The sequence below is a fragment of the Leptonotus elevatus genome, chromosome 1, assembly GCF_054856555.1.
Source record: "Leptonotus elevatus isolate MCC_2025b chromosome 1, RoL_Lele_1.0, whole genome shotgun sequence".
NCBI lineage: Eukaryota > Metazoa > Chordata > Actinopteri > Syngnathiformes > Syngnathidae > Leptonotus > Leptonotus elevatus.
In genome coordinates, this window is record NC_141239.1 from 49,549,362 (window position 1) to 49,571,832 (window position 22,471).

Genomic DNA, 22,471 nt, shown 5'->3' on the forward strand with positions numbered 1-22,471 from the left:
CATACTATATGTGAATTTCTGTAAACAAATATAAGTGTGCGTTGTGATAAAAATAGCAGAATGCATTTAATATAAAATACTTTCTGAACCAACAGGCCGTCCGTAACGTCGACAACCGCGCATGTGCAATTTAATATAGAGCTGCAAAATGGCGGACGTATCTTTGGATGAAGTGATAAGACAACGCGGAATAAACGTTAAGGTGCCAGTTAAACGGTAAAACGACTGCTTAATTACTATACGCCTTATTAATTGTTGGTCTGGGACATTTGTACTGTTACAGTAAAACTGTTAACAGAGAATCGAGGCGCATTTGGGAGATTTCTGGCTAATCGTGAACTAATGGTAGCTTGCTCAGGGTCCCACAGCCAGCGCTTGTCGAGCGTGTATTAGCATTAGCTCGATGTTAGGCCATTTGCATTCGAATTGTGTTTTCATTCAGTTTGGAATTCAATTCGTTGACCAATTATATTTGTTGGTAGCAATATCCGTTGAATTGCGCTAGTTGTGCAACTTATTTTGATTGCGTGACCTAGTAAGTTTTTTTTTTTTTCATGCGCATGTTATTTTAGCAGACTGGATAATTTTAGCAGCTACGTAGCCTTCCGAAAATGTAGCATGTCGTCTAAATATAAAACAATTCCTATTTAACTGTGCTTATATAACACGGTGAGACAATTAATTAATCGGTTAGTTCGTTTAAGTAATGGTTTTAGAAATACCGAGCTACACAGGCAATACTTGTGTGTGTACGAAGTTAACTTGGTACGGTTGACTTCCAAAGTTAGATTATATTTATTTGACCGCCCATTTACTACCCTTGTTCTCTGTGGTTTGATTAATAATCCAAAGGCAACTGAAGCATTGCTATATTTGTATATTGCTGAATGTATTAACCTATTGCATTGCATCCTTTCCAGAACCATGTTTGGACGGGGTGCAGGAGGTGTTGGCAATTCTTTTGATGCCCGTCAAAGGATTGGTATGACTGATGTTCGACAACGACTTGGTGGAGGCGCTGGTAAGAATGTTACATGAGTATTTACTTATTAAAAGTGTTATAATGTCTTGTTTATTTACCATTTATTAGTAAGGTGGAGTTAGCATGGTAATGCGTGTATGAGGTTTGTCAGTCAACCTCCACGACTGGTATCACAAAATATTTGTTTCAAATCCAAACTACAAGCACTATTGCTAGTTTTGCCCTTAGAGGCATTCCCCCTCGAATCTAACACACTTTCCCGGCCTACCTTTACACACCATCCTTAGCTCATGGAAGGATTCTTGTGGGATCTTCCGCAGTGCCACCGTCAGGGCCGTTTTGATTTTTTCCCACAATTTAAAATGGGTCCCCTTAATGACCCGCTCAAGGTTGGGAGAGAGGGAAGAAATTGAACAGAGCCTGAGCCACGTCAAAATTATTTTGGCAAGGAACTATTGGATGCTCAGGCCATTGTGAGCAGGCATGGTGTTGTGGTGAAGCAGCCATAAATTGTCATAATCCAACTCTCTCCTCTTTTGTGTGGCGGGAGGTTCTGGTTCCTATCAGTTGCCCATCAATTTGAAATTATGTCAGTTTACCTCTCTTTAAAAAAATTTTTTTGAATGATTGCTTTTCTATGTCAAATGACTCATGTGGAAGTAGTGTCTCAAGACTTTGTACAGTCATGTCCGTTGTGTGAGTCCCGTTCTCCATATATTTTCATCACAGCCTGTGTTTTGTGCATCTTTTGTCAGGTTTTCCATTGAAAGATGCCAGAGAAAAGCTAATTCAGAAAGATGCTCGCTTTAAAATCCGCGGCAGGGGCGGAGCAGCAGCCGGAGGAGTCAAGGATGCTCGTCAGATGATCAACTCGCGTAAACAGCAGCAGAATGTGTTCACTGTGCCTGTACAGACCATCCAAAAGACAGCAGTGGCACACCAACTGCAGAGCCACACACTTGTGCCGCAGATAAAGATCCAGGCTAACAACAACTTTGCAGGTGTGAACACAAGGCTATTTGCCCCAAACGTGCAAGGACTGAGTGGGAGGGATGGCCCAATCAGCAATCTGAACAAAGGAATGACAGATGCTCGTGATCGACTGAGCCTTAAGAGGAGCATGAGTAGTGGGCCGCAAACCCAGGCATCCACTCTGTTGCCTCTAAAAATAACCAAGACCATCCAGGTTAGGCCTTGTGCATCATTGCACTGTTTATGTTGCATATTTACCATCAAACTTAAAACCGAATTGTCCAACCTCATTTTACAGCAACGCCCAGTTGGGGTTCTTGGTGGAATGCGTCTACACACACAGGTTAAATATTCACTTTCCAGTAAAGTCTCATATTTTTATCACTGTAGTGTAAAAAAAAATAATACTGTAACTTGTCTCCCCCAGGCTGTCTCAAATGATCATGATTGCCCCCCAAGTAAACAATTCAAAATCACTACTGCTAACAATTTGCTACAGTCACGGGTAAGTGTTTATATTACATCAAAACAGACATGCTTTCTTATTATGTCTCACAGTTACATATTTGAACTATTCCATTTCGATCATTTACAGGATGGTCCATTGGGCTCCCCATTTTCCATGTCAGCCCCAATAACCAAGGTTGTTAAAAATGATGCTTACTCAGCCCCTCGTCCTCCCGTCCCCATTGCCCCCACTCGGCCCACCACCAGTACAGCGGCCCCACGGCCTCCCGCTGCAGCATTGAAGCCTGTTTCTAGGACTCTCCAGCAAAGCTCAGCTCAACACAGCTCAGCGCCGCCCCCTTCCCCTCAGGTAGACAACCTTACCCCGCATCATGTGGAAGCAGACCACTTAAGTGGTGGCATCTGTTTTTTTTTTACCAGTCTTAGTGTGTGTTTACATGATTCTCCAGCTCCATTTAAAAACAGTTCTCACATTAGTACATTATTCAAAAGTGTCAAGTACACATTTTGAAGCCAACACACAAACCTTGAAAACTGAGGTCAACTTTGTACACAGTAGAACACGTGACCGTTAATGGTAATTGTGTGTGGTGTTGAAGTGTCTAAATTTATATCCTTGTAACCCGTTTCTAGGACTAGAGGTAGAAATACATCATTTTGTTCTTTCAATTTTAGATGGGAAAGTAAGCTTTCTTGCCAGAGTTGTGATTTATTGTCATTGCATCTTCTGTTCTCATTTGTTTTAGCCTGTTTTCAGCCCATTGGAAGGAACAAAAATTACAGTGAATAACTTGCATCCCCGTGTGACTGAGGAAGACATAGTGGTGAGTAAATCGCAGGCTATTTACAAAGAAAACTCCCATGTTTAATATTCAGTAAGTGTTCTAAACATTGTTCTCTACCGGCGGTGACTCATTGTGTACTTTGTCCCTCCACATGAATTTGTTCACAGGAGCTGTTTTGTGTGTGCGGTGCCTTGAAGCGAGCTCGCCTGGTGAAGGTGGGCGTAGCTGAAGTGGTGTTTGTCCGCAAGGAGGATGCCGTGAGTGCGTATAGGAAGTACAATAACCGCTGCTTGGATGGTGAGTCTTCATAGCAAACAAACCCATCAACTTGATCTGTCAGCCAATATTGTGGTATACTGTACATGTGATACGTAATCATGAAAGCAAACATTCACACTGATGCTGTTTTTGTCCTGCTTCACACACAGGTCAGCCTATGAAGTGTAACATACACATTCAGGGAAATGTCATCACTTCTGATCAGCCCATTCTCTTGTAAGTGAGCTCAATAGGCTTTATTCTTTATTTTGCATCCATTACTTACACTGTAAGTTGTGACCGCGTATAATGTGCTACAATTTCATCCCTCTTGATGAGGCCTGAAGGATTTTGTTTTTCTAAATCAAATCCAGTGGTTGTGATTCTGATTTAATATGCAATTTTTTTTCAAGGTCCTCTTTTATGCCTTTTTTATTGAAACCTAAGCACTAAATTAATCAGTATAACAAAAAACATCAAATTAGTTAGACGTATATGTTTTGGATTTACAGGTTCGGCCTTTGCTAAAAATAAAGACAGTTGAACCATGAATTAATATGAAAACAGTTTATCTTCTTCAATTTGAGTTAACTTGCAAAACACTTTTTGACTAACAAGTAGAGGCGGGAATTTTTGGCACCTTACGATTCAGGGGTTACGGTTCAATTATAAAATTATTATTGATCCATTTTTAATTAATGTATATTAATGCACCTTTTTTTTGTCTCATTAAGTGTTAAATACTGTGCAATGGATAAAAAAAACTCACGGTTCGGAACAGATTACGGGTTTGAATCACGGATCAGATAATTTTTTGATATAGGACTTTGTCTTCCTTTTATTTTATAAAACACAAAAACCATTAAATAACATGATTCAACTCAAATATAAAATATGTCCATTTGGAACGTATGAACGCAAATTGGTCTGAACGATTATGGAAAATAATCTGACTGAGTCCTGAAACACTAGTCTATAGAGAAAACAGAAACAACCGTTGTCAACCTGGATACACACACACACATGCGACTAGCCGCTAACACCTGAGACTTGTGCCGACGGCGTAATAAACTAGAGGTTTCTTGGCGCCCTAAATGAAGCAATTGATATGATTTCGGGATGGCAATCGCACCGCCAGAAAATGCTTGACCCTCGTTTGGTGTTTAATGTACCATTAGCCAACATGTCTGCGGTGTGGGCACGTTTCAATTTATATTGTGCTTGGTTAAAATGCCAGTGCTAAATATATATTTTATAATAATATTATAATTTTAATTAATTATAATAAATGGGAGAATACTATATATATTAGTAAGTACATGGGTTTGAAATGTCTGGGTGCTAAAAAGACAAATATGTCTGAGAGACTGATTGAGTCTTAATATGTACAAGCAGAGGTGATTCTGACTGGCTAGAATGTTGAATACTATTATTGCTGCATTGTCTAAGTTTGGAAATATGACATGAAAGCGCGTGCCTTATTGTTCCAGGCGGCTCAGCGACACCCCAGGTGCAGGCAGTGGGGCCAAGAAAGATGGCCTTCCTCCCTCATTGTCACGTTCTGCAAGCCAGCGAGCTTCCCAGCCAACCCCTGAGGTGGACCCCCAGACTATCCTGAAAGCTCTCTTCAAGTCCACTGCACAGTCCTCCTCAACCACCGAGCCCCCCAACTCTCAGGCCACTGCCTTCCGCATTAAAATATAGGCTGTCGCTCGTACCTGTTCTATAACATTGATGCATCCTCAGTGGTTTTCATTTGGACAGCAGCCACACAACACATAAAAAAAAAAGTGTTTTTACACATTCAACATACATAAATACTCAAGAGGTTTGAGCAGCATCCTGTTTTTGATTGCTCTGCTATATGTCCCATGCTATTCCCAAATTGGCCCAACTGAAACAAGCCAACCCAAGTGTTTGTCATACTACAAATTAGCACAAATGTGTTTAATCCACCCATCAAATTGGGGTTTATTTATGATGTCTATAATGCTATTGCTTTTGAGCCGTCTGTGCTCAGTTCTTAGAGGTGCAACAGAAAGTAGACTCAATAATCCAAAATGTTTCATTACATGGGACAGATAGTTTGTATATCTGATAAGGGTTCGTTTAGAATGCTAAATAAATAAAATCACCAGAAGGATGGTCCAAGTCCAAAGTTTATTTTGTATGTTAAACAGTTTCACCCGGTCATAATTTGTGTTGTTATTGTTGATTGTGTGACATTCAGCATTTTGATGATTGACTGGCTTTAAATTTTTGTTCACCCCGGTACGGTATATGTTACTCATTGTTTTATACTGTAAATTACTTTGTTCTTTTGATTTGTCAGTTAGAAAAAGACTCGAGAGGTCAGATCTTGTCCTTAAAATGTCATTAAAAATGTAGCTTTGTAGAGGTTGTCAAAGACTTGTTTTTCTTACTTTGGCTTCCTGAGAAATTATCTATTACCGAGTAAATTTTATTTCATGCTAAATTTGTGCTAGGAAACACAGTCCTGCAGGATTAGGGAAAGGTTATCAAGAACTTGGTCATAAAGTCGAAATGTAATAGATGACCTCCAAATGATTGTGTAATGTGCACAGCACTTGAGATTGCATTGAGGGTTCAAATGGTGTGTTGGAGGCGAGCAAATAGCGCTATCTTTGGTGGGGGGGGGGGGCTTTAAAGAAGGCTGGCACATCTCTGCACTGCTATTGTACAACGGCCATGATTTGTGACTAGCTGAAAAGTCTTGATCACAAGTGTCTCTGGTCTTATACAGTATTCAAAGAAGTGATTTGTTTCATAACGCTGTACGGGTTCCTCACAACGCACATTGAATTCGGGGTCTTTATAAGGAGATAAAAAGGCCCCTACTGGCTACTACTACGCCTCCACTGAATTTGACTGACGCACAATCCAGGTGACCGTTAAATATATAGAACAATGCTTTAAAACATTGAAGTACAGTACTCAAGTCAAATCACATTTTCTTTCCTCGGAATGTGCTTTTTTCTTTTTTCTTTTTTCTTTTTTTTTCTACAGGAAGACAAACATCCTACAGTGACTATAAATAAAATGTTAACTACTTTGATAGAGGCGAAATTTAGTGTATAATTTAAATACTAAATATTTTCTCATTTTTATATTTATGGCTTTATGACATTTCGTTGAGTTCTGATTTACGTACGAAACCATAGGAACGGAAAGCAGATTCATTTTACTTCCGGTGTGAAAGGTCAAAACAAGATGGCTCCGTCCAAGCGCAAACATGCCAGCAACAAGGCTTGTATTATTCCTGGAGGATTTACAGGTATATGAGCAATATTTATGTAGTTTAGCTTCTGGGTTCCGCAAATTACAAACATCTTCGTCATGCTAAATTGAATATCTTCCCCTTTCCTCCTCCAGTGTTGCCCTTGAAGTTTAACTCGGACACGAAATCTGAACACAACTTGTGCGTGAAGGAGCACAAAGTTCGATCAGCGACAAGTTCCCACCGACCGCTCGACAGGACGTTGTTTGTCCTCAACATACCGCCATACTGCTCTGAGGTACAATGTGTGTGTGTGTGGTCTTGTTTTTGTTACATATTGGGGCCAATATATCGGGATTTCACAGAGTTGACGGGTGGGCCCATTTTGCTGGGCCCCACAAGTTTAGACCTCTTTTTGAGGGTCAAGACTTGGCTTTAGAGTTTAGGTTTGAATTGGGTTATGTTATTAGGGTAAGGAATAGGCGTAGGCAATCGTTTTTTATGGTTGGGGTTAGGGGAAGGGGCTAGGAAATGCATTATGAGATGGCCCCACAAAGATAGTAAAACAAACGTTTGTGTGTGTGTAATTGCAATTGTAATTGTAAGAGCAGTGGTGTTTTTATTTGAATGGGTCATCAACTACATACTGTACCAAGAAAACCAAGTACACACTAGAAGACCTAATCTTGCCACTGAGTAAAAAGATAAATAACCATGCAAGGCATCATTTCATCCCAAAATTGTGTGCATGTCTTTCAGGATGTCATCACGGAATTGTTCTCACAGTTTGGTTCTGTTCAGTCGGTGGAGTTGAGTAACCACCCAGGCTTATCACACCAGTCTGGGTCTACACTGTCCACATTCTTCAAACCAGCTGAAAAACGGGTAGACTAACAATATTGTAGTTGAATCATTTATGTTGTGCAATCTGCCATTCTTCTCATCTCATGCCTTTCCTCACTGTCGTCCATTCAGTGCTTCAAAGTTGGTTACATCGTGTTCCAGAAACCCTCCAGTATTGCAGCAGCTAAATCGCACCCTTACAATGTGCCTCTGGTGGTCTGCTCAACTCAGCATACAGTTAAGACTGGTGTACAAAGTAAGTCAAATTTCAGCATTAATAACTCCATAATGAATGTTGTTTCGTCCCTGTCCCTCTGTACTGTAACTTGTGTTTGTCTGACCTGTGTATGGCTCGGTAGAATGGATTCAACAGTACAAAGACTCTTTTGTCCAGCCGGATAAACTGCAAAATGCAGTCGATGAGTTCATGAAGAACTTTGACAAGATGAAAGAAGAAGTAAGTACTTTCCTTTTACCTGTTCCTAGCACACTGCGTGGACTTAATGTCTTTGCTTTCATTTGTACCAGGAAGAGGAGCGCCTAAAGCAGGAGGCGGAGCAACAAAAAGAGGATGAGGAGGGCTGGGTGAAAGTCAGCAGGGGGCACAAGGCACGACCCCACAGCGAGGTCGCCAACCAAAAGGCCCTGCGGAAGGAGATGGGGAAGAAGAAGAGGAAGGAGCTCTTGAACTTCTACTCCTGGCAGCATAAAAACACACAGAAACAACGTAAGTGGTCTTTGTTTTAATTGTTAATGAACATCTGGGGTGATTTTTAACATCATAGTGAACTTGTGAAAATGTGATACATTCAATGTTTTTTTTTTGTTCTGTTTCAGATATTGCTGAACTCAGGAAAAAGTTTGAGGAGGACAAACAGAGAATAGCGCTCCTGAGGGCTCAAAGGCAGTTCAAACCGTATTAAAGCAACAAGCATTGTACATATGCTCAGTTCACTGCGTTGTTTCTCACTCGGCAACCTAGATGTTGCTTATTTTATCATCATTCTGCTTTTGCACACCACAATACATCATTTAAATTGGGACATTCATTTTTAGACAGTGGTAGACTTTTACTTGTTGTGGGGGAAAAAAACTACAAACAATGGCGGGGACAGTTTTCATTCCACCCTTTTCAAGGCTTCATCATGTATAACTTGTGTTCATGCTATAAAGGAAACTTTTGATTTTTAAACACCTGTCATGTAGTAATTTATCTCAATTCAGACTGATACCGAATAGTCATGAGTGTAATAATGTAAACATTCAGCTTTCAATTCTGTAGTTGTAGCTGCTTAGTTTGATTAAAGTTCAATTTTGAACTTACAATAACAAGACTAACGGTAAGCTCTGTGCTGTCTATTTGCAACCACCTTTCTTATCAGTTTTTAGCTTTGTTAATGTAAACGTGGAACTTCCCATTTTTGTTTGATTTTGTAATTTCAAACTATTCCCAAATATTCTATATATTATCTTGTTTACATCTGATTGTATGTTTTGGCTCCATGAGGGCCACTTTTGGTGTACTTATTGAACTTAAAACTCATGAAAACATTTTCTAAAAATTCCTCATCTGATTGAATCATATAATTTTGGTCAACTGGGTTTCATTCTAGACTGTACTTGAAAATGTTAGTTTTGTTTTCTACCTGGTTATTTTTTTTGGACTGATTTCACAAACTCCGGTCCTGGAGGGCCGTAGTCAGTCCTGCAGGTTTTGGATGTTTCCGTTCTCCAACACAAGCTGATTCCAATCAGCAGGATCTTTATCAGGCTTATGCAGAGTTTGCTGATGAGCTGATCATATATCAGCTGTGTTGGAGAACGGAAACATCCAAAACCGGAGTTTGACACCTATGGTAAGGGCGCCGGTAACAACCAATCAAGGCTCACCTGTTTTCTGTCATTGGTCATGTGATAGGCTTATGTTGCATTCGAGGAAGGTGGGAAGTCTAATTTCACTCCAGCAAACCTTCCACATATCTTCAAAGTATTTCATACATTTCAGAGTAACTTCATGCAGTGAGATAACTATCTTCACACAGTCCATACAAGTCGCGTTGCATTATTTTGAATAAATAAATTGTTTATGATCTAAATTGTTTTGCCATTCATGGTCTGTGTCTCCATGTGGGTTGCCATTGTTGAGTGATGACAGATTGAAGCCGACCAGTAAAGTCCAGATCCTCCCCCACCTTCGCAATTTACACCTACCAGTTCAAAAGTGTTACAGTGCACTTTTCCCGGGTCAAAGGTCGGAAAAGTCAGACTTCCCACTTCCCTCAAATGCAGAATTAGCACAGTGATGTCATTTTCATTCTATAGCAAGTGGCAGTCCCTTAAGATAAAAACAGGTGGATTTTTCAGTTTAATTCATATTACACAAATGCAATATTAAATCACAATTCTGTTTAGACTAGTAGTAGCGCATTGAGCATATGCTGAACAATTTTGATTTGACTTACTTTTAAAAGCCTGTAGGGCCAGCTGTAAGTCATTATTTACCAAACTGTTTTTAAAATAATACCCACCATACTATAGTCATCAAGAAATTGGCACCTTATAGTAAGTGACCGACCGCAAAGTCAGTCTGTGTTAAGCCCGCGATACGCAACGTAGCATCAGCTTCTAGTCTCAGCAGTTTTAAGATGACTTCTGAGACCCGCGTGAGAAACTTCCATAGTTGAAGGCAGGCATGCATACACAGCTGTATTTATATTTAAATGAAAACAATGAACTAGCAGCTTAATTAATAGCATGTTAATCAGATACTGCATGAGCAAACGGACACAAAAAAAAAGAGAGTAAAGTGGAACTGAGAGTTAAGTGAAATGTTTATTATGTTGTCACATTTTCAACTTGAGCATCGGAGGCTTGTGCTGCTTCTGGCTTGTGACACTTCCTGTTGCTCAGACACAATATCATCATCATCACCACCAGCAGTAGCGTTGTCGCCGCCCCGAAGCCACAGAGAACAAATAGCATGTCTTTACGTACTGAGGAAGAGACAGCATTATTAACAATCAATGATCCATATGATGGTGACTGGTCATGGCACGAGTTGGACTTACCGGTATTCTGCTGAACACGTGGATTGTCTTGAATTGTCGTGCTACTCTGACACAACAACAAAGGGCCTAATGAGACCAGCTGAGTGGCATGCGCTTCAAATGAAGCCTCTCTTCTGCGTCTCTCACCTTCAGACGCTATGTGGGGGATAGGAACATTTTAGTATTGTGCCTGAGGTTTCCAGTGCTTTACTGTCATACTAACAATATTATGCCCTATGTAGGTTAAAGTATGAATGCTTCATGAGTGGATTTTTCAAGTCGGAGAAATAAACACAGATGTGTAACCCTTACATCGTCAACAGGCCCTAATATTTGCAATCGCCACTGACGACAATGTATAAATAACTAGGAAGAGGTAATGTGGTTGACATCCACTTGCATTAGTGACGAAAAAGCCACATAGACATCCATATGACTTTTTTTTTTTTTTTTTTAATGTACATGATCATTGTAAAATGGCCAGTGAGCTATACAGTATGCATCCTGCATATTAGGGAAGGACTGCTATATTTCCTTGCAAAACTTTATTTATTTTTAAGTGATAGAAGCTTGCGAATGTTTTGATCTGTGGCTTCTATGCTAGTGGTGCATTTTATTGTGTAGAATCAAGTAATTCAGAGCGCCTTTTCTTATTTTAATCAAGTTGCCTCAACTCTTTGGTGATCCATTAATTGACGCACATTGAAATGTAGTGTTTTTTTCTACTTCCACCCCAAAAATAAAAAAAGCTGATAAATATAAATTTTCCACAAAAAAACAAACAAAAAAAAAAAAAAGTGCGAGGGGGCAAAAAGCCCAAAATATTATATAGATAGAGAGAAGCAGGTGCCGAAACACGAGTATGCAGGGTTTAAGTGTACATGTTATATATTTTTTTGTCCAATCAGTTCACAGCCTCTGTGTTGCCACATGCATTTAGAATTGGTGTTCTAGCAGATGTAATCCAAACTCTTAGCAATGGGACCGTTTTTAACCAGCCAGATTCCAAATAAGCCTTCGCAGACCCTCGATGTCAGCATTTTTTGCATCCTGATTGGTCAGTCAGAGCAAAACTTGTTACAACCAAAGTTGGACTAGTAAATGTTAACACAAAATAAGCGGCACTTCTGGCGAGTACGATGCAGTTTTAGATGTAGCTACAAATTAATTAATACATGGCACAGTTGCATGCTTTTGTATAGTGATAGATTGTTTCTATAACCGCAACATGAAAGTGGTGGTAATAATAATAAAAATATTGAGTTAAGTCAGGAGTCTGCCACTGAATACATCCATCCCACATGATGCCAAGTACTCACAGATGGCACAGCGTTGGGCACAGTCCACATCCTCGGTGCAGATTTCCACCCAACAGTAGAAGTACATCTAAGAAATGATACAATCAAATAGGTTGGCAAGTTTCATTGTACTTTAGAACAAAGTCATGTCTTTTTAAGGCTTACTTCCTCCGCACTTGGATGACCTTTATTGAAAAAGGCAAATGTCTTGACATCAAATCTCCTGACTTGGGAATGGGAATACGTTTTGCCCTGGTTGTCCACAGGGACTGAACTTCTGGAGTCATCCAGGTGGTTTGGGCATCTATCCAGGAGGAGAACATCGAGTTAGCAGCTTCCGCACCCTCAATTCGGCGAATCTGTTAATCCCTTACCCGTTATTGAGAAGAGTCCACACAGCTTGTCGAGATGCCGGGTAGGCGAAGCAATCCCTTACATGCAGCGAAAGGGTGGGATCTGGCGACGGTTGGGCGATTGAAATTTCCACATACACCGTTTCACGCAGTGGCATTATCAGTGGAAGCTCGTCCTCCGCAAAGAAACATGTGAAGGATGCATCTAGACAGACGAGCAAATGCTTCATTTCAAAGCTAACAGGAGTGGCGCTCTGATCCTGTTTTATCACCAGTGGCAATTCTCATCTGCACTCCGATGGTTCCCAGAGCAACCACAGGTGGCGGGTTGGTCACCGTGTTGAGGGAACGCAGGTTTACTGCAGCCAATGCTTCATATTCACAGTCCACCTGGAGACTTAGGAAAAAATAAATCAAATTGAAAGTAAAGACGCTCATGCAGCACAAGGCCGAGGGCGTGATATAAATTACCTAAATGAAGAGTGGTTCGTTCGACTTGGATCAGGCAGCTCCTCCACCAATAACTCATAGACCACGACATCTCCCTTGACCTAAAGGCAGGTGGAGTCGCTAAGCTAAATTACATTTAGTAGTCCTAATCCACTCACAGCAACTGGTAAAGGAGGTTTGTAATCAAGGAATGTGCATGACCTTTGTTTTAACCCCACAATCCGTGACGTGAATCTTAAAGATGGCAGCGTCCGGGGTGGTGATCACAGGGACGCAACGTGGACGATTCTTGACTGCGAGGCTTCTCGGGCGCATAGACGAGTCCGTCGCCGTTTCTACAGCGAACACAAAGTGTCCATCCAGAGAGCAGGCTGGAAGAGGGGCCGGAGCAGAAAAATGCATCTCTTTACGCGCACAAGTCAAATTGTAATTATTTCTAGAAGCTTACAATTGAGTCTGTAGTAGCATGTTGAATCTGTGGAATTGTAGCAGCATCCATGATCAGCACAGGAATCTGGAGACAATCCTTGTTGGCCGCACTTCACTTGGAGGTCTTTGTGGATGGCACACTTTCCCTGGAATTCTGAAATACATTGACACATTTCCATTAAGTAATAAAGATTTGGTTTTGTAGTTTGGAACAGTGCCCTCATTTGTTGATTGCTCATCTCCACACTTACTGGTTGGCAGGAGGGGTGTCCTCTGTCTGGGTCTTCTTGTCAGAGGACAGCTGATGTTTACCCTCAACCATCGACCATCTCCTGTCAGCTGGACTTGCAGCGGGACGACCACTTCACTGCCCTGAGGTTTCAAAGTCGTCATGTCAGTTTACATGCTGACTTATTGACATATTCAAATAGTGGGATAAACACTTTCTTTAAGAATATCATGTAGTTCAATTGAAAGAGTCAATAGATTAACTAAACACAGGGTGAAATGGTTCAGGATTTCATCTTTTAGATGTTTACAGCTAACAAAAGCCCAAAATTCACCAGCTCAAAAATTGGAATGTACAAAGAGATAAAATAGAAATATAGTTTGGTGAATATGTATGTAACGTAATACAAGTTTAACTTTTTCCAATTGAGCTACTGAAACGAAAGTGTATCTGTGCTATTCAAATTGATTGAGATACACCCGCATTTCTACTATTTCTGGAATATGAGCCGATTACATCATGCAAAATTTTCATACCTTCACTTGAGCGTAGCAGCCGTCATATGTGCTGAAGAAAACGAGACTGTGGTTTTTGCGTCTGGCCATTTTAACGCCACACAAGCTCTCAGATTGATGCACTCTAAATGTGGCCCCTGATTTGTCTGTCATAAAAGCAAAGCGACCACCAATTTACAAAGTGAGTAGCTTAATAGTTGCCTTTTTGGCAGTACACAAAACCGGCACTCACCTTTTACACGAATATGACTGATATTTGATCCAAACACAGCTTTTATTCCCCTTTGAAAGCAGCTGACTTTGGGCAAGGCAAGACTTCGCCTCTGAAATGGCGTTGAGCCCTGTTCGGTACACAGGCTGGGTTGAAAGTTGAAGGTCAAAATGATGGAAATCAAACAAAATGTTACAAAATTACAATTCATCTCTTTGTAGCTTTAAAGCTGGGTCTTTCTTTAGCTTTGCCCACTTTTAACTAGGCGGTTCTCTAGTTGAAGCAGGCAGGTAACACGTGAGAGACCAATTAGCTTTAATTGGTTGGAAGCCTGCTGGAGCTCACTGAGAGACACAATGCAACCATTATTCAATGGATTAATGGCCCAAATGTGATGACGGCAGCCACTGCCAGCCAGCTCTAAAAGTAACTGAGCTGCATATGCTAGTCAATGCCACACATAAAAACATTGCTCTTTAAAAAAAAAATAATAATAATAATTTGAGAGTTATTTAGTTTTTTTTTTTTTTTTTTTTAAACATTAATCAATTACTAAACAATGTTATTTCCCCTCTTTTTCATTCATCTCAATAATTGTTTGGATAATTATAATAATAATCCAATATTACAAAACAATTTGTAAAATAAATGCTTAGAAATTAAATAATTGGTAATTTTACTGTGTGGTATTTAAATTATGGTACCTTGTATTTAATTATGAAATAATGTATTACATTAAAGATTAAATGAATAAAATATGTATTTTACTTGAAATGATAATAAACTTTAAATTAAAAATGATCATGCATTGTTTGATTATTTTATCATTAAAATATTTCATGCAAATAAGTTTTCATTCTTCTATGAAAATGTTTGAAAAATTTATCAATTAGATTTCATAAAATAAGCAAACAAGAATTGATTCTATGTATGTATTTGTTTTTCATTCAAAAATAATTATAGTTTATAGTTAATAAATAAACAAGCGGATCGGATTCCCATATTATTATTATTATTAAATTTAAAATGAAGCATTTTGTATATACACACAAAAATACCCTTAATCTACAAATGACCTGGCCAGTCCGTTTTAAAATGAATTTTCAATTTTATTGTGCCCTTCAGGCACGAACGTTTTAAGGACGTAATCAGTCAATTTTGATGATATTTTACGGGAAATTACGAATGTCCAGCTGGTGTGGTGACGTGACGCGGGTGACGTTTCATGTCGGTCGAGCACAAACAAACTCCCAACACGATCTAGCGAACAGCTACACAACCATGGCGTTTAACAGAAATCACTCCCAAAACGGCGGAGTGTTGATTAACAATGGAGAAAGGTATGAATTTTTCCTTTGTTGTAGTTGTGTTTTTTTGCTAATGCGATTTAATGGAAAATTGAACCTCCTGTTGGCTTGTTTAGTTTCCAATCTACAACAAGCTTAGTGGCCTAGTTTAGCTTTAGCCTAACTTTGCTAACGCTGCTGTGTTGCTGGCAATGTTCACGTGATGTTTTTAAGAATATTATTGAAGCGGATTTTCAAAGTATGAAGATAACTTCCTCTGTCGTGTTAGCTCATGTTCGGCGAAGGATGGCGGCTAAGCTAACTTTCAAAACAGGAAGTCAGACTCTGCCTAGATGTTGACATTACATTATCGTGTTACACTTGTCGGCCACTTTATACCAAATACAATCGAATGAATAGTTATCATACACTTGAGATATACCATTCGTAATGTGGGCACTATTTTTAGTTTGAAGTGACGTAGAATTTAATTCCGTCATACTGAGAGGTGTTAATGCAAAGCTTTTGCGAAACGGTGGCACGATATTCTAATATTAAACTAAATACGGTCAACAACGTTAAATAAACAGTGGTAACTTGACATACAAATGTAATTTCTTTCCGTGACCAAGCAAATCAAATTAATTTGACTCGCTGAAACGAAGTGAAATGCCTAATCATTTTTTTTCCCCTAGCCCCTCCCCAAATCACAATAGTTTTGTTACGCGTTTTCAATAAAGAAAATTGGCACTGCATTGCATAAAAACGTTAATGTAAATAAGTTAACCGGTTTAAAGTGAAGTTGCGGTGCACAGAGTAGCATTGAGTGCTGAATTGGCCTATTGTGTGACGTCAGGAGCAGAGGTCAGGCGTTGCTGCAGTTGAGCATCTCGGCATGAGTTGTTGCAGCTGACTGAGAATCCACACAAAAAAAAAAATCAGTAACCTTTATTGATATAACGGTACTGGTAAGTTAAAAATGACTGAGGCACTTATGCAATTAGGCTAAGGATTTGTGTGTTATGTGACATTTGCAAGTGATCCGGCTATCTTTGCCGCCATGTTAGGGTATTACGCTACCTTAATCACATTTATTTATTTATTTATTTATTTCATCTTAGTCGAGTGGTGGCATAACTGAAGTTTGCTTAACTGTAACTGGCAACACAAACTACAAATTAACCAAGCATGCGGTCAAATATTTTTGGTAAATTGGGCACCCATAAATCAAATGCTATATGCCTCGTAATGGAACTGTCCATTATGCTGCTACAGTACTTGCTTTCAAGACAACACTAGCTTCTCCTTTGCTAACATGGCGATTTAGAAGGAACAGGTCAGGGTTTGTTTGTTTTTGTGGGATTTTGAGGTGGTACGGAAAGAACACAGGATAAGGTCAGATCGGTGAGTTTTTCAGACAAAAGTGTTAAGTTCTCCAGAAAAATTCACGTGTAGGTTAAAATGTGAATGCAAAATCACAAATCGGTATGTTTCACTGTATATTACTGCTTTTTGTTAACTCATTCACTGCCATTGACATCTATAGAATTTAAAAAATTATTTTTAACCATTTCTATTAGTTAATTTTTTTTTCTTCATTTTGTTAACAAGAGTATGAAAACCTAGACTTTTTGTTTGTACATTTAGAACAGATATAAAATGATTTGTGATTAATCGTGAGTTAACTAGTGAAGTCATGCGATTAATTACGATTACAAATTTTAATCACCCAATGCCCCTAATTTTTTATATTTTCTTTTAACCCCCCCCCCCCGCCCCCAAATTAAAAAAAAATACTTTTAATAATCTTTTTTTTTAAGACAAGATTATTAAAAATTAGGGGCGCCAGGCATTTACAATTTTTAATCGTAATTAATCGTTTGACTTCACTAGTTAACTCACGATTAATCAAGAATTTTATATCTGTTTTAATACAATAAAAACAATTCTGTTTTCATACTCTTGATTGATTTTTATTTTCTCTTTCCTCACCAGTATATTAAGGGAATGTAAGAACGTGGAGCTATCATTCAGTGATGTCACCTGTAAAACAGACCTGCTGAGGGGGACCAAGAAGGGCACTGTGTACCTCACACCGTACAGGGTACTGCCCACTTTACATTTATTTGCTGGTACTTTTGCTGTTCTTTTCTTTGTCAAGTTGACTTGTCTTTCTTTTTACCCTGCTGGCTTAGGTGGTGTTTGTGTCCAGTAATACAAAGGATTGCCTGGGTTCTGCCATGTTCCCCTATTATCTGATGAAGGGCTGCAGCATCGAGCAGCCCGTGTTTGCTGCCAACTACATTAAAGGGACAGTGGCAGCTGAGCCGGGTGGTAGGTGTCCTGTGTTTTTTTTTATTTTATAATCAAATTTCTAAACGGTCACCACCATTAAAACATATTAACTGTAGCAGCAGTGTTTTAAATAACAGTTTCATACGCTTAGCTACAGTCTACAACAGTTAAACAAACAAAATCAAGTGAAATTGCTCATTCTTTGACAAAATGAAGTCGAAAGAGGTTTACTGATGTGTAAACGCTACTGAAATATTATGTCATCTCTGACCAGGTGGCTGGGAGGGTCAGGCCCATTTCAAGATGTCATTCCCCAGTGGAGGAGCCATCGACTTTGGCCAGCATCTCTTCAAACTGGCCACAAATGGTTTCTTCATGACTTCCCGTTATTGCATTGTTCCGTCACCACAGCCTTTTTGCCACAAGTCATTGCAAAGCGCCACACTGTCTTACAGCTTCTCGTGGAGCCCCATCCCAGAACGGCGATGCGTCATATCATGGCTACCCTTCTCCGGGAATGATGAACGGCTATGGCCCATCTCCACCTGCTCCCCAAGGTTACCCTTATGCACCCCCTCCACAGCAGAATGAATTCTACCCGCCTCCTCCAACTGCTGCTGGCAACATGGGCTATCCTTACCCAACAGCTCCTCCAGGTGTGGAATACAGTTTGAAATTGCTTGTGCGCACAAGACACACAGGAATATGGGGAGAGATTTGTCTCAAAAATATTCACACAAATACATTGGTGATTTTCACGTGTTGTTCAGATTCACAAATATATCCGCGATTTTCACATCTTTTTAAATTTTGTGTGTGCATTTTCCATGACTTTTGCTTGCGAGTTGTCGAAAGTGCGTTTGTGGATCGTTGCGCATTTATTTTTAAGACAAACATCACGCTGTTTCGAGATATTCACGCACGCACGCACGCACGCACGCACGCACGCACGCACGCACGCACGCACGCACGCAAGCGCTCAGATATTCATATGTGTCTAAGCCCCGTTCCTCCGCCGTCCACGGGGAGGCTGTGTTACTGTCTCCATTGAACGGGAACGAGCCGTTTCTTTTTCTTGTTTAAAATTGGACATTGAAATACAGAAATCGAGTCTTTATCTGACCTGTCATTATGTGTTTATTTTTAAGTCGGGAAACAAAATGCGACCTTAGTTTGTTTCCCTTGAGCTTGTTTTGCTTTCACTCGAAAAACACTCTTCTTCTGCTGTAAAATGTTCTTCTTCTACGCCACTTAAGCAGCAGCGGCCAAAGAAGAAGAGTGTCTTTCACGTGAAGTTACAACAAACTCGAGGGAAACAAATTAAGGTCGCATTTTGTTCCCCGAATTTTGTACGATTAACACATAATAGAAGATCAGGTAACAGCTCGAATTCCGTTTTTCAATTTCTATTTTTAAACGGGAGACGGCTCGTTGCTTATCGGCCACTGCACTGATCTGCATATATTATTGGATAGCGGCTAGGCCAAGACTTTTGAAGCTGTGAGGCTGCCGTTACTCCTCCCAAAAAGAGCATGATTTGTGAAGTTTTAAATTTGTTAAACATAAACAAGAAGACTTGAGACATTATACAACTTGCCTTAAATACATGTATAAATTACATCCTTAATGATGTTTACAGGAGGAAAATTATATATTTTTTACAGCGGAGGAACGGGCCTTAGACACATGTGAATATTTGAGCGCTTGCGTGTGTGTGTGTAAATATCTTGAAACAGCGTGATTTTTGTCTTAAAATTAAACGCGCGTGTGCAACGATCCACAAACGCACTTTCGACAACTCTCAAGCAAAAGTCATGGAAAACGCACACACAAAATTAAGAAAGACGTGAAAATCGCGGATATATTTGTGGATCTGAAAAACACGTGAAAATGACCAATATGTTTGTGTGAATATTTTTGAGACAAATCTCTCCCCATACAGGAAGGTTGTTGTTGTTAATGAAAACAAAGGGAAAAAATGAACATTTGAATGTATAAGACACTTTTAAAGGTGAGTTTGCAATTTTTAAACAAATAAAGTAATAGTTGATAATTATATAATGCTCTACAAAGGGGTGCCCGCTATCATTTCTGTTTCCTCTGGAGTGGTGCTTTCGTGTATGTCAAACTAGAGGCACAAGATGGGACCAGAGCGTCATAATAACTGTTTTCACAAATCATTTTTGTGTCGAATATTTGTATCCTTCTCCTTTAACTCAAAACAACAACCCAATAACTAACTGAAGCTGCCTTGTTTGTTTGCAAAACTAAGTAGAAAACAAAAGATGATAATGACACTGAAAATGTCCCTTTTAATTTGGGGGAATTTATTTCATATATAAACATTTTGATTTGAGTTGAAACTTTATATATTTTGCCTCTTCCAGCTGTACAACAGCTGTTTGGCCTTAAGGCACCTCAAGATCGGTGACGTTGTGTGTTGACAATCTGTCCAGACTTGCAAATTTGCTGTAAAAACAAAACAAAAAAACATAAAATATATATATTAGTGTGTATGTATCCAAATCTATTGTGAAATGTAATTAAAACAAACTGAATAAAAAAATAAATATATTATTATTATAATCTTGGTGCACAGTTTTCATATCTGCCCATGTAAAATTCCTTTACAGTTCAATATCCCTGCAACATAATTGCAATACAGTATGGCTGTAGTGACCGAAAGGAGAAAAATGGATTGCTAACTGCCAAGTGATGTGTCTGCAATGTAAAGTGATAATTTCTGACCTCGAGACTTGCCTTGTGCTCCAGGAATGTATCCATACCCAACAGGGTCTGACTACATGGCCCCACCTCCGCCATATCCGGGGCCACCTCAAAACTGGGCCGCACCCCCCCAGAACTGGACAGCTCCGCCACCTCCAGGTCTGCCCCCTCTCCTCATGCCCCCCCCCCTCCCCCCATCTCTTCAGTTGTCCTCTTCCATGTCTGCGTCATTGCACCCGTCAGATGTGATCCATCTGGCCCAAAGTGAATCACTTCAAATCACGCCACCTAAAAAAAAAAAAAGAGGAGCTCATGATCTCTCATGCGCTGTATTTCCTATTTTCCCCCCTCATAATTTCTTGAATCTGCTGCGATATCACGTGTTGGGCATCTGATTTTGTGTGTCGGACTGAATCCTCAAGCTGTGTGTGATGGCAGATTTTTAGATGGGGATTCTGACAACTGACATTTTTTGTGCCTCATTCTCACAGTGCAAGTTTCTTTCGTTTACAACAATGTTTGGAGCTGTATCAACTGTTCCTGACCACAACCACAAAATTCATGCCAAAACACAAAAGTATTGCTCAGTGTCTGTTATCACGCACACATTTCTCCAAATAAGATGTTGCGCGTGCTTGTTTCAAGCTGTCAGTCCCAGTTGAGGTTTTAAAGCCTGACAGAAGACAATTAACCTTTCAACCGTAATTTCATTTTAACGGAAGTCTGCTAGCTTATTGCTAACACATATGCAAAATGCTATAGCTGGGCTAATCGAAATGAGCATAGATGTTATGTACTTAATTGTACTGTATGTTTAGCGGTCCCTTGTCTGGCCTTTCTGATTTGTGTTTGTTGCAGGGCCAGGTAACGCCAAAGCTGCCGAAGCAGCGGGGAATGCGTACTACAATCCCAGCAATCCACACAATGTCTACATGCCCACGGTAAAACACGTTGACGTTATTCCCGTAATGTGGACGTGTCATGTGGCTTGGTTTCATCTTGTTTCCTACACACCATCTCATATGTATTTGTTCTTCTTCCCATGAAGGAGCAGCCTCCTCCATATGCACCTTACCCACATTCTCCTGAAAAGAAAAACAACTAAGGCTCAGCAACTTGGACTCTTCCTCCTTTATCATCTGATGGATCCCTGATTGCGGTATACGGCATATTACAAAAAACATCCAGCTCAGTCTCTCACAATACAGTTTTGTGAAATGACAACTTTCAATTTCCCACAAAAATCCCAAAAGTCCTCTGTAGCCGTTTTTGCTTCATATAGTAAGCTGAAAGGATTTGGTGGGATGATGAATGTTTTTTCTTTTTGATGACAGAGCTGTATCACCACACACTTTCTTGGAGTTCATTCTTGTAGCTTTTAACAACAACCAAAATTATTAGCAGTGTATTTTAGTGGTGTCATTTACAATGTGTATTTCCTATACAGTTTTTGAATGGAGTGTTTGTTATTCATATACAATAGCAGGAGTGTGTTGAATAGATTTTAGTCGTGCACCCATGGCCTTGTTAAGTCCCGATTCTCATCATTTTTACTATTATTAGCATCGTGTCTCTTACGGACGATCCCACTCAGCAACGGTAATGACATTTTCTCAGTTACTCAAACGACACACTTTTTCTGTATTCATTCAATTGTATGTCATCAAAAAGTGTGCAATATTCCCAGTTTACATTGGTGAATAGTGGAAAAGCAGGGCTCACCCGAGTGACCCTGTTCTCTTAAGCCTCTATTGCATTCATGTATGCAAAGGCAAGCTGAAACCTTGCTTGTAATTAGACCAGTATGCAGTTACCAGCTTTCATCATTTAGACAACAGCAGTGCTTTGCCTGCTGTCACAACTGCCGAAGGCGAAACATTTCTTTCTTGTTAATCGGTTAACACCTATTTACAGGTCTTTGCACACCCTGAATGGATTTTCTTGGTGTGGATGGAAAGTTTGCTTTATCCATATAGTGTCTATAAATTAATGATGCTTGTCTGAATTTTGTTTAACTGAAATCTAATAAAATGGTCATTTATTGATTTATCGTATTTTTTGTTTGTTTGTACACACTTTTTCTAC

The 22,471-nt window shown here is 39.7% G+C and overlaps 4 protein-coding genes across 5 annotated transcripts; 3 read left to right on the top strand and 1 right to left on the bottom strand.

Annotated features, from left to right (window-relative positions):
• The first annotated feature begins 61 nt into the window (after positions 1-61).
• Positions 62-5,860, top strand: poldip3 (polymerase (DNA-directed), delta interacting protein 3). The gene is made up of 10 exons (XM_086066924.1): positions 62-216; positions 921-1,021; positions 1,738-2,168; positions 2,253-2,297; positions 2,382-2,459; positions 2,550-2,771; positions 3,169-3,246; positions 3,375-3,504; positions 3,636-3,702; positions 4,956-5,860. Exons 1-10 carry the CDS (start codon positions 149-151, stop codon positions 5,167-5,169), a joined length of 1,434 nt encoding a protein of 477 aa, XP_085923050.1. The 5' UTR covers positions 62-148; the 3' UTR covers positions 5,170-5,860.
• A 333-nt stretch (positions 5,861-6,193) lies between these two features.
• rrp7a (ribosomal RNA processing 7 homolog A) lies at positions 6,194-9,642 on the top strand. 2 transcript variants are annotated; one of them, XM_086066937.1, is made up of 8 exons: positions 6,194-6,370; positions 6,686-6,760; positions 6,859-7,001; positions 7,463-7,588; positions 7,679-7,802; positions 7,906-8,003; positions 8,075-8,273; positions 8,384-9,642. In XM_086066937.1, exons 2-8 carry the CDS (start codon positions 6,697-6,699, stop codon positions 8,467-8,469), a joined length of 840 nt encoding a protein of 279 aa, XP_085923063.1. In that variant the 5' UTR covers positions 6,194-6,370; positions 6,686-6,696; the 3' UTR covers positions 8,470-9,642. The 2 variants fall into 2 exon arrangements, with proteins under 2 accessions (XP_085923063.1, XP_085923072.1); XM_086066946.1 differs by lacking the exon at positions 6,194-6,370 and having other exon boundaries at positions 6,667-6,760.
• A 739-nt stretch (positions 9,643-10,381) lies between these two features.
• Positions 10,382-14,518, bottom strand: LOC147184254 (zona pellucida sperm-binding protein 4-like). The gene is made up of 12 exons (XM_086084024.1): positions 14,100-14,518; positions 13,889-14,013; positions 13,375-13,495; positions 13,143-13,277; positions 12,896-13,065; positions 12,716-12,795; positions 12,517-12,641; positions 12,266-12,449; positions 12,057-12,195; positions 11,913-11,979; positions 10,615-10,749; positions 10,382-10,539 (listed from the first exon to the last, which is right to left on the bottom strand). The coding sequence occupies exons 1-12, from the start codon at positions 14,287-14,289 to the stop codon at positions 10,382-10,384; spliced, it is 1,629 nt and encodes a 542-aa protein (XP_085940150.1). The 5' UTR covers positions 14,290-14,518.
• An 826-nt stretch (positions 14,519-15,344) lies between these two features.
• wbp2nl (WBP2 N-terminal like) lies at positions 15,345-22,431 on the top strand. The gene is made up of 8 exons (XM_086066956.1): positions 15,345-15,418; positions 17,360-17,468; positions 17,560-17,698; positions 17,934-18,026; positions 18,115-18,315; positions 20,432-20,545; positions 21,245-21,327; positions 21,435-22,431. The coding sequence occupies exons 1-8, from the start codon at positions 15,360-15,362 to the stop codon at positions 21,489-21,491; spliced, it is 855 nt and encodes a 284-aa protein (XP_085923082.1). The 5' UTR covers positions 15,345-15,359; the 3' UTR covers positions 21,492-22,431.
• Positions 22,432-22,471: the final 40 nt, after the last annotated feature.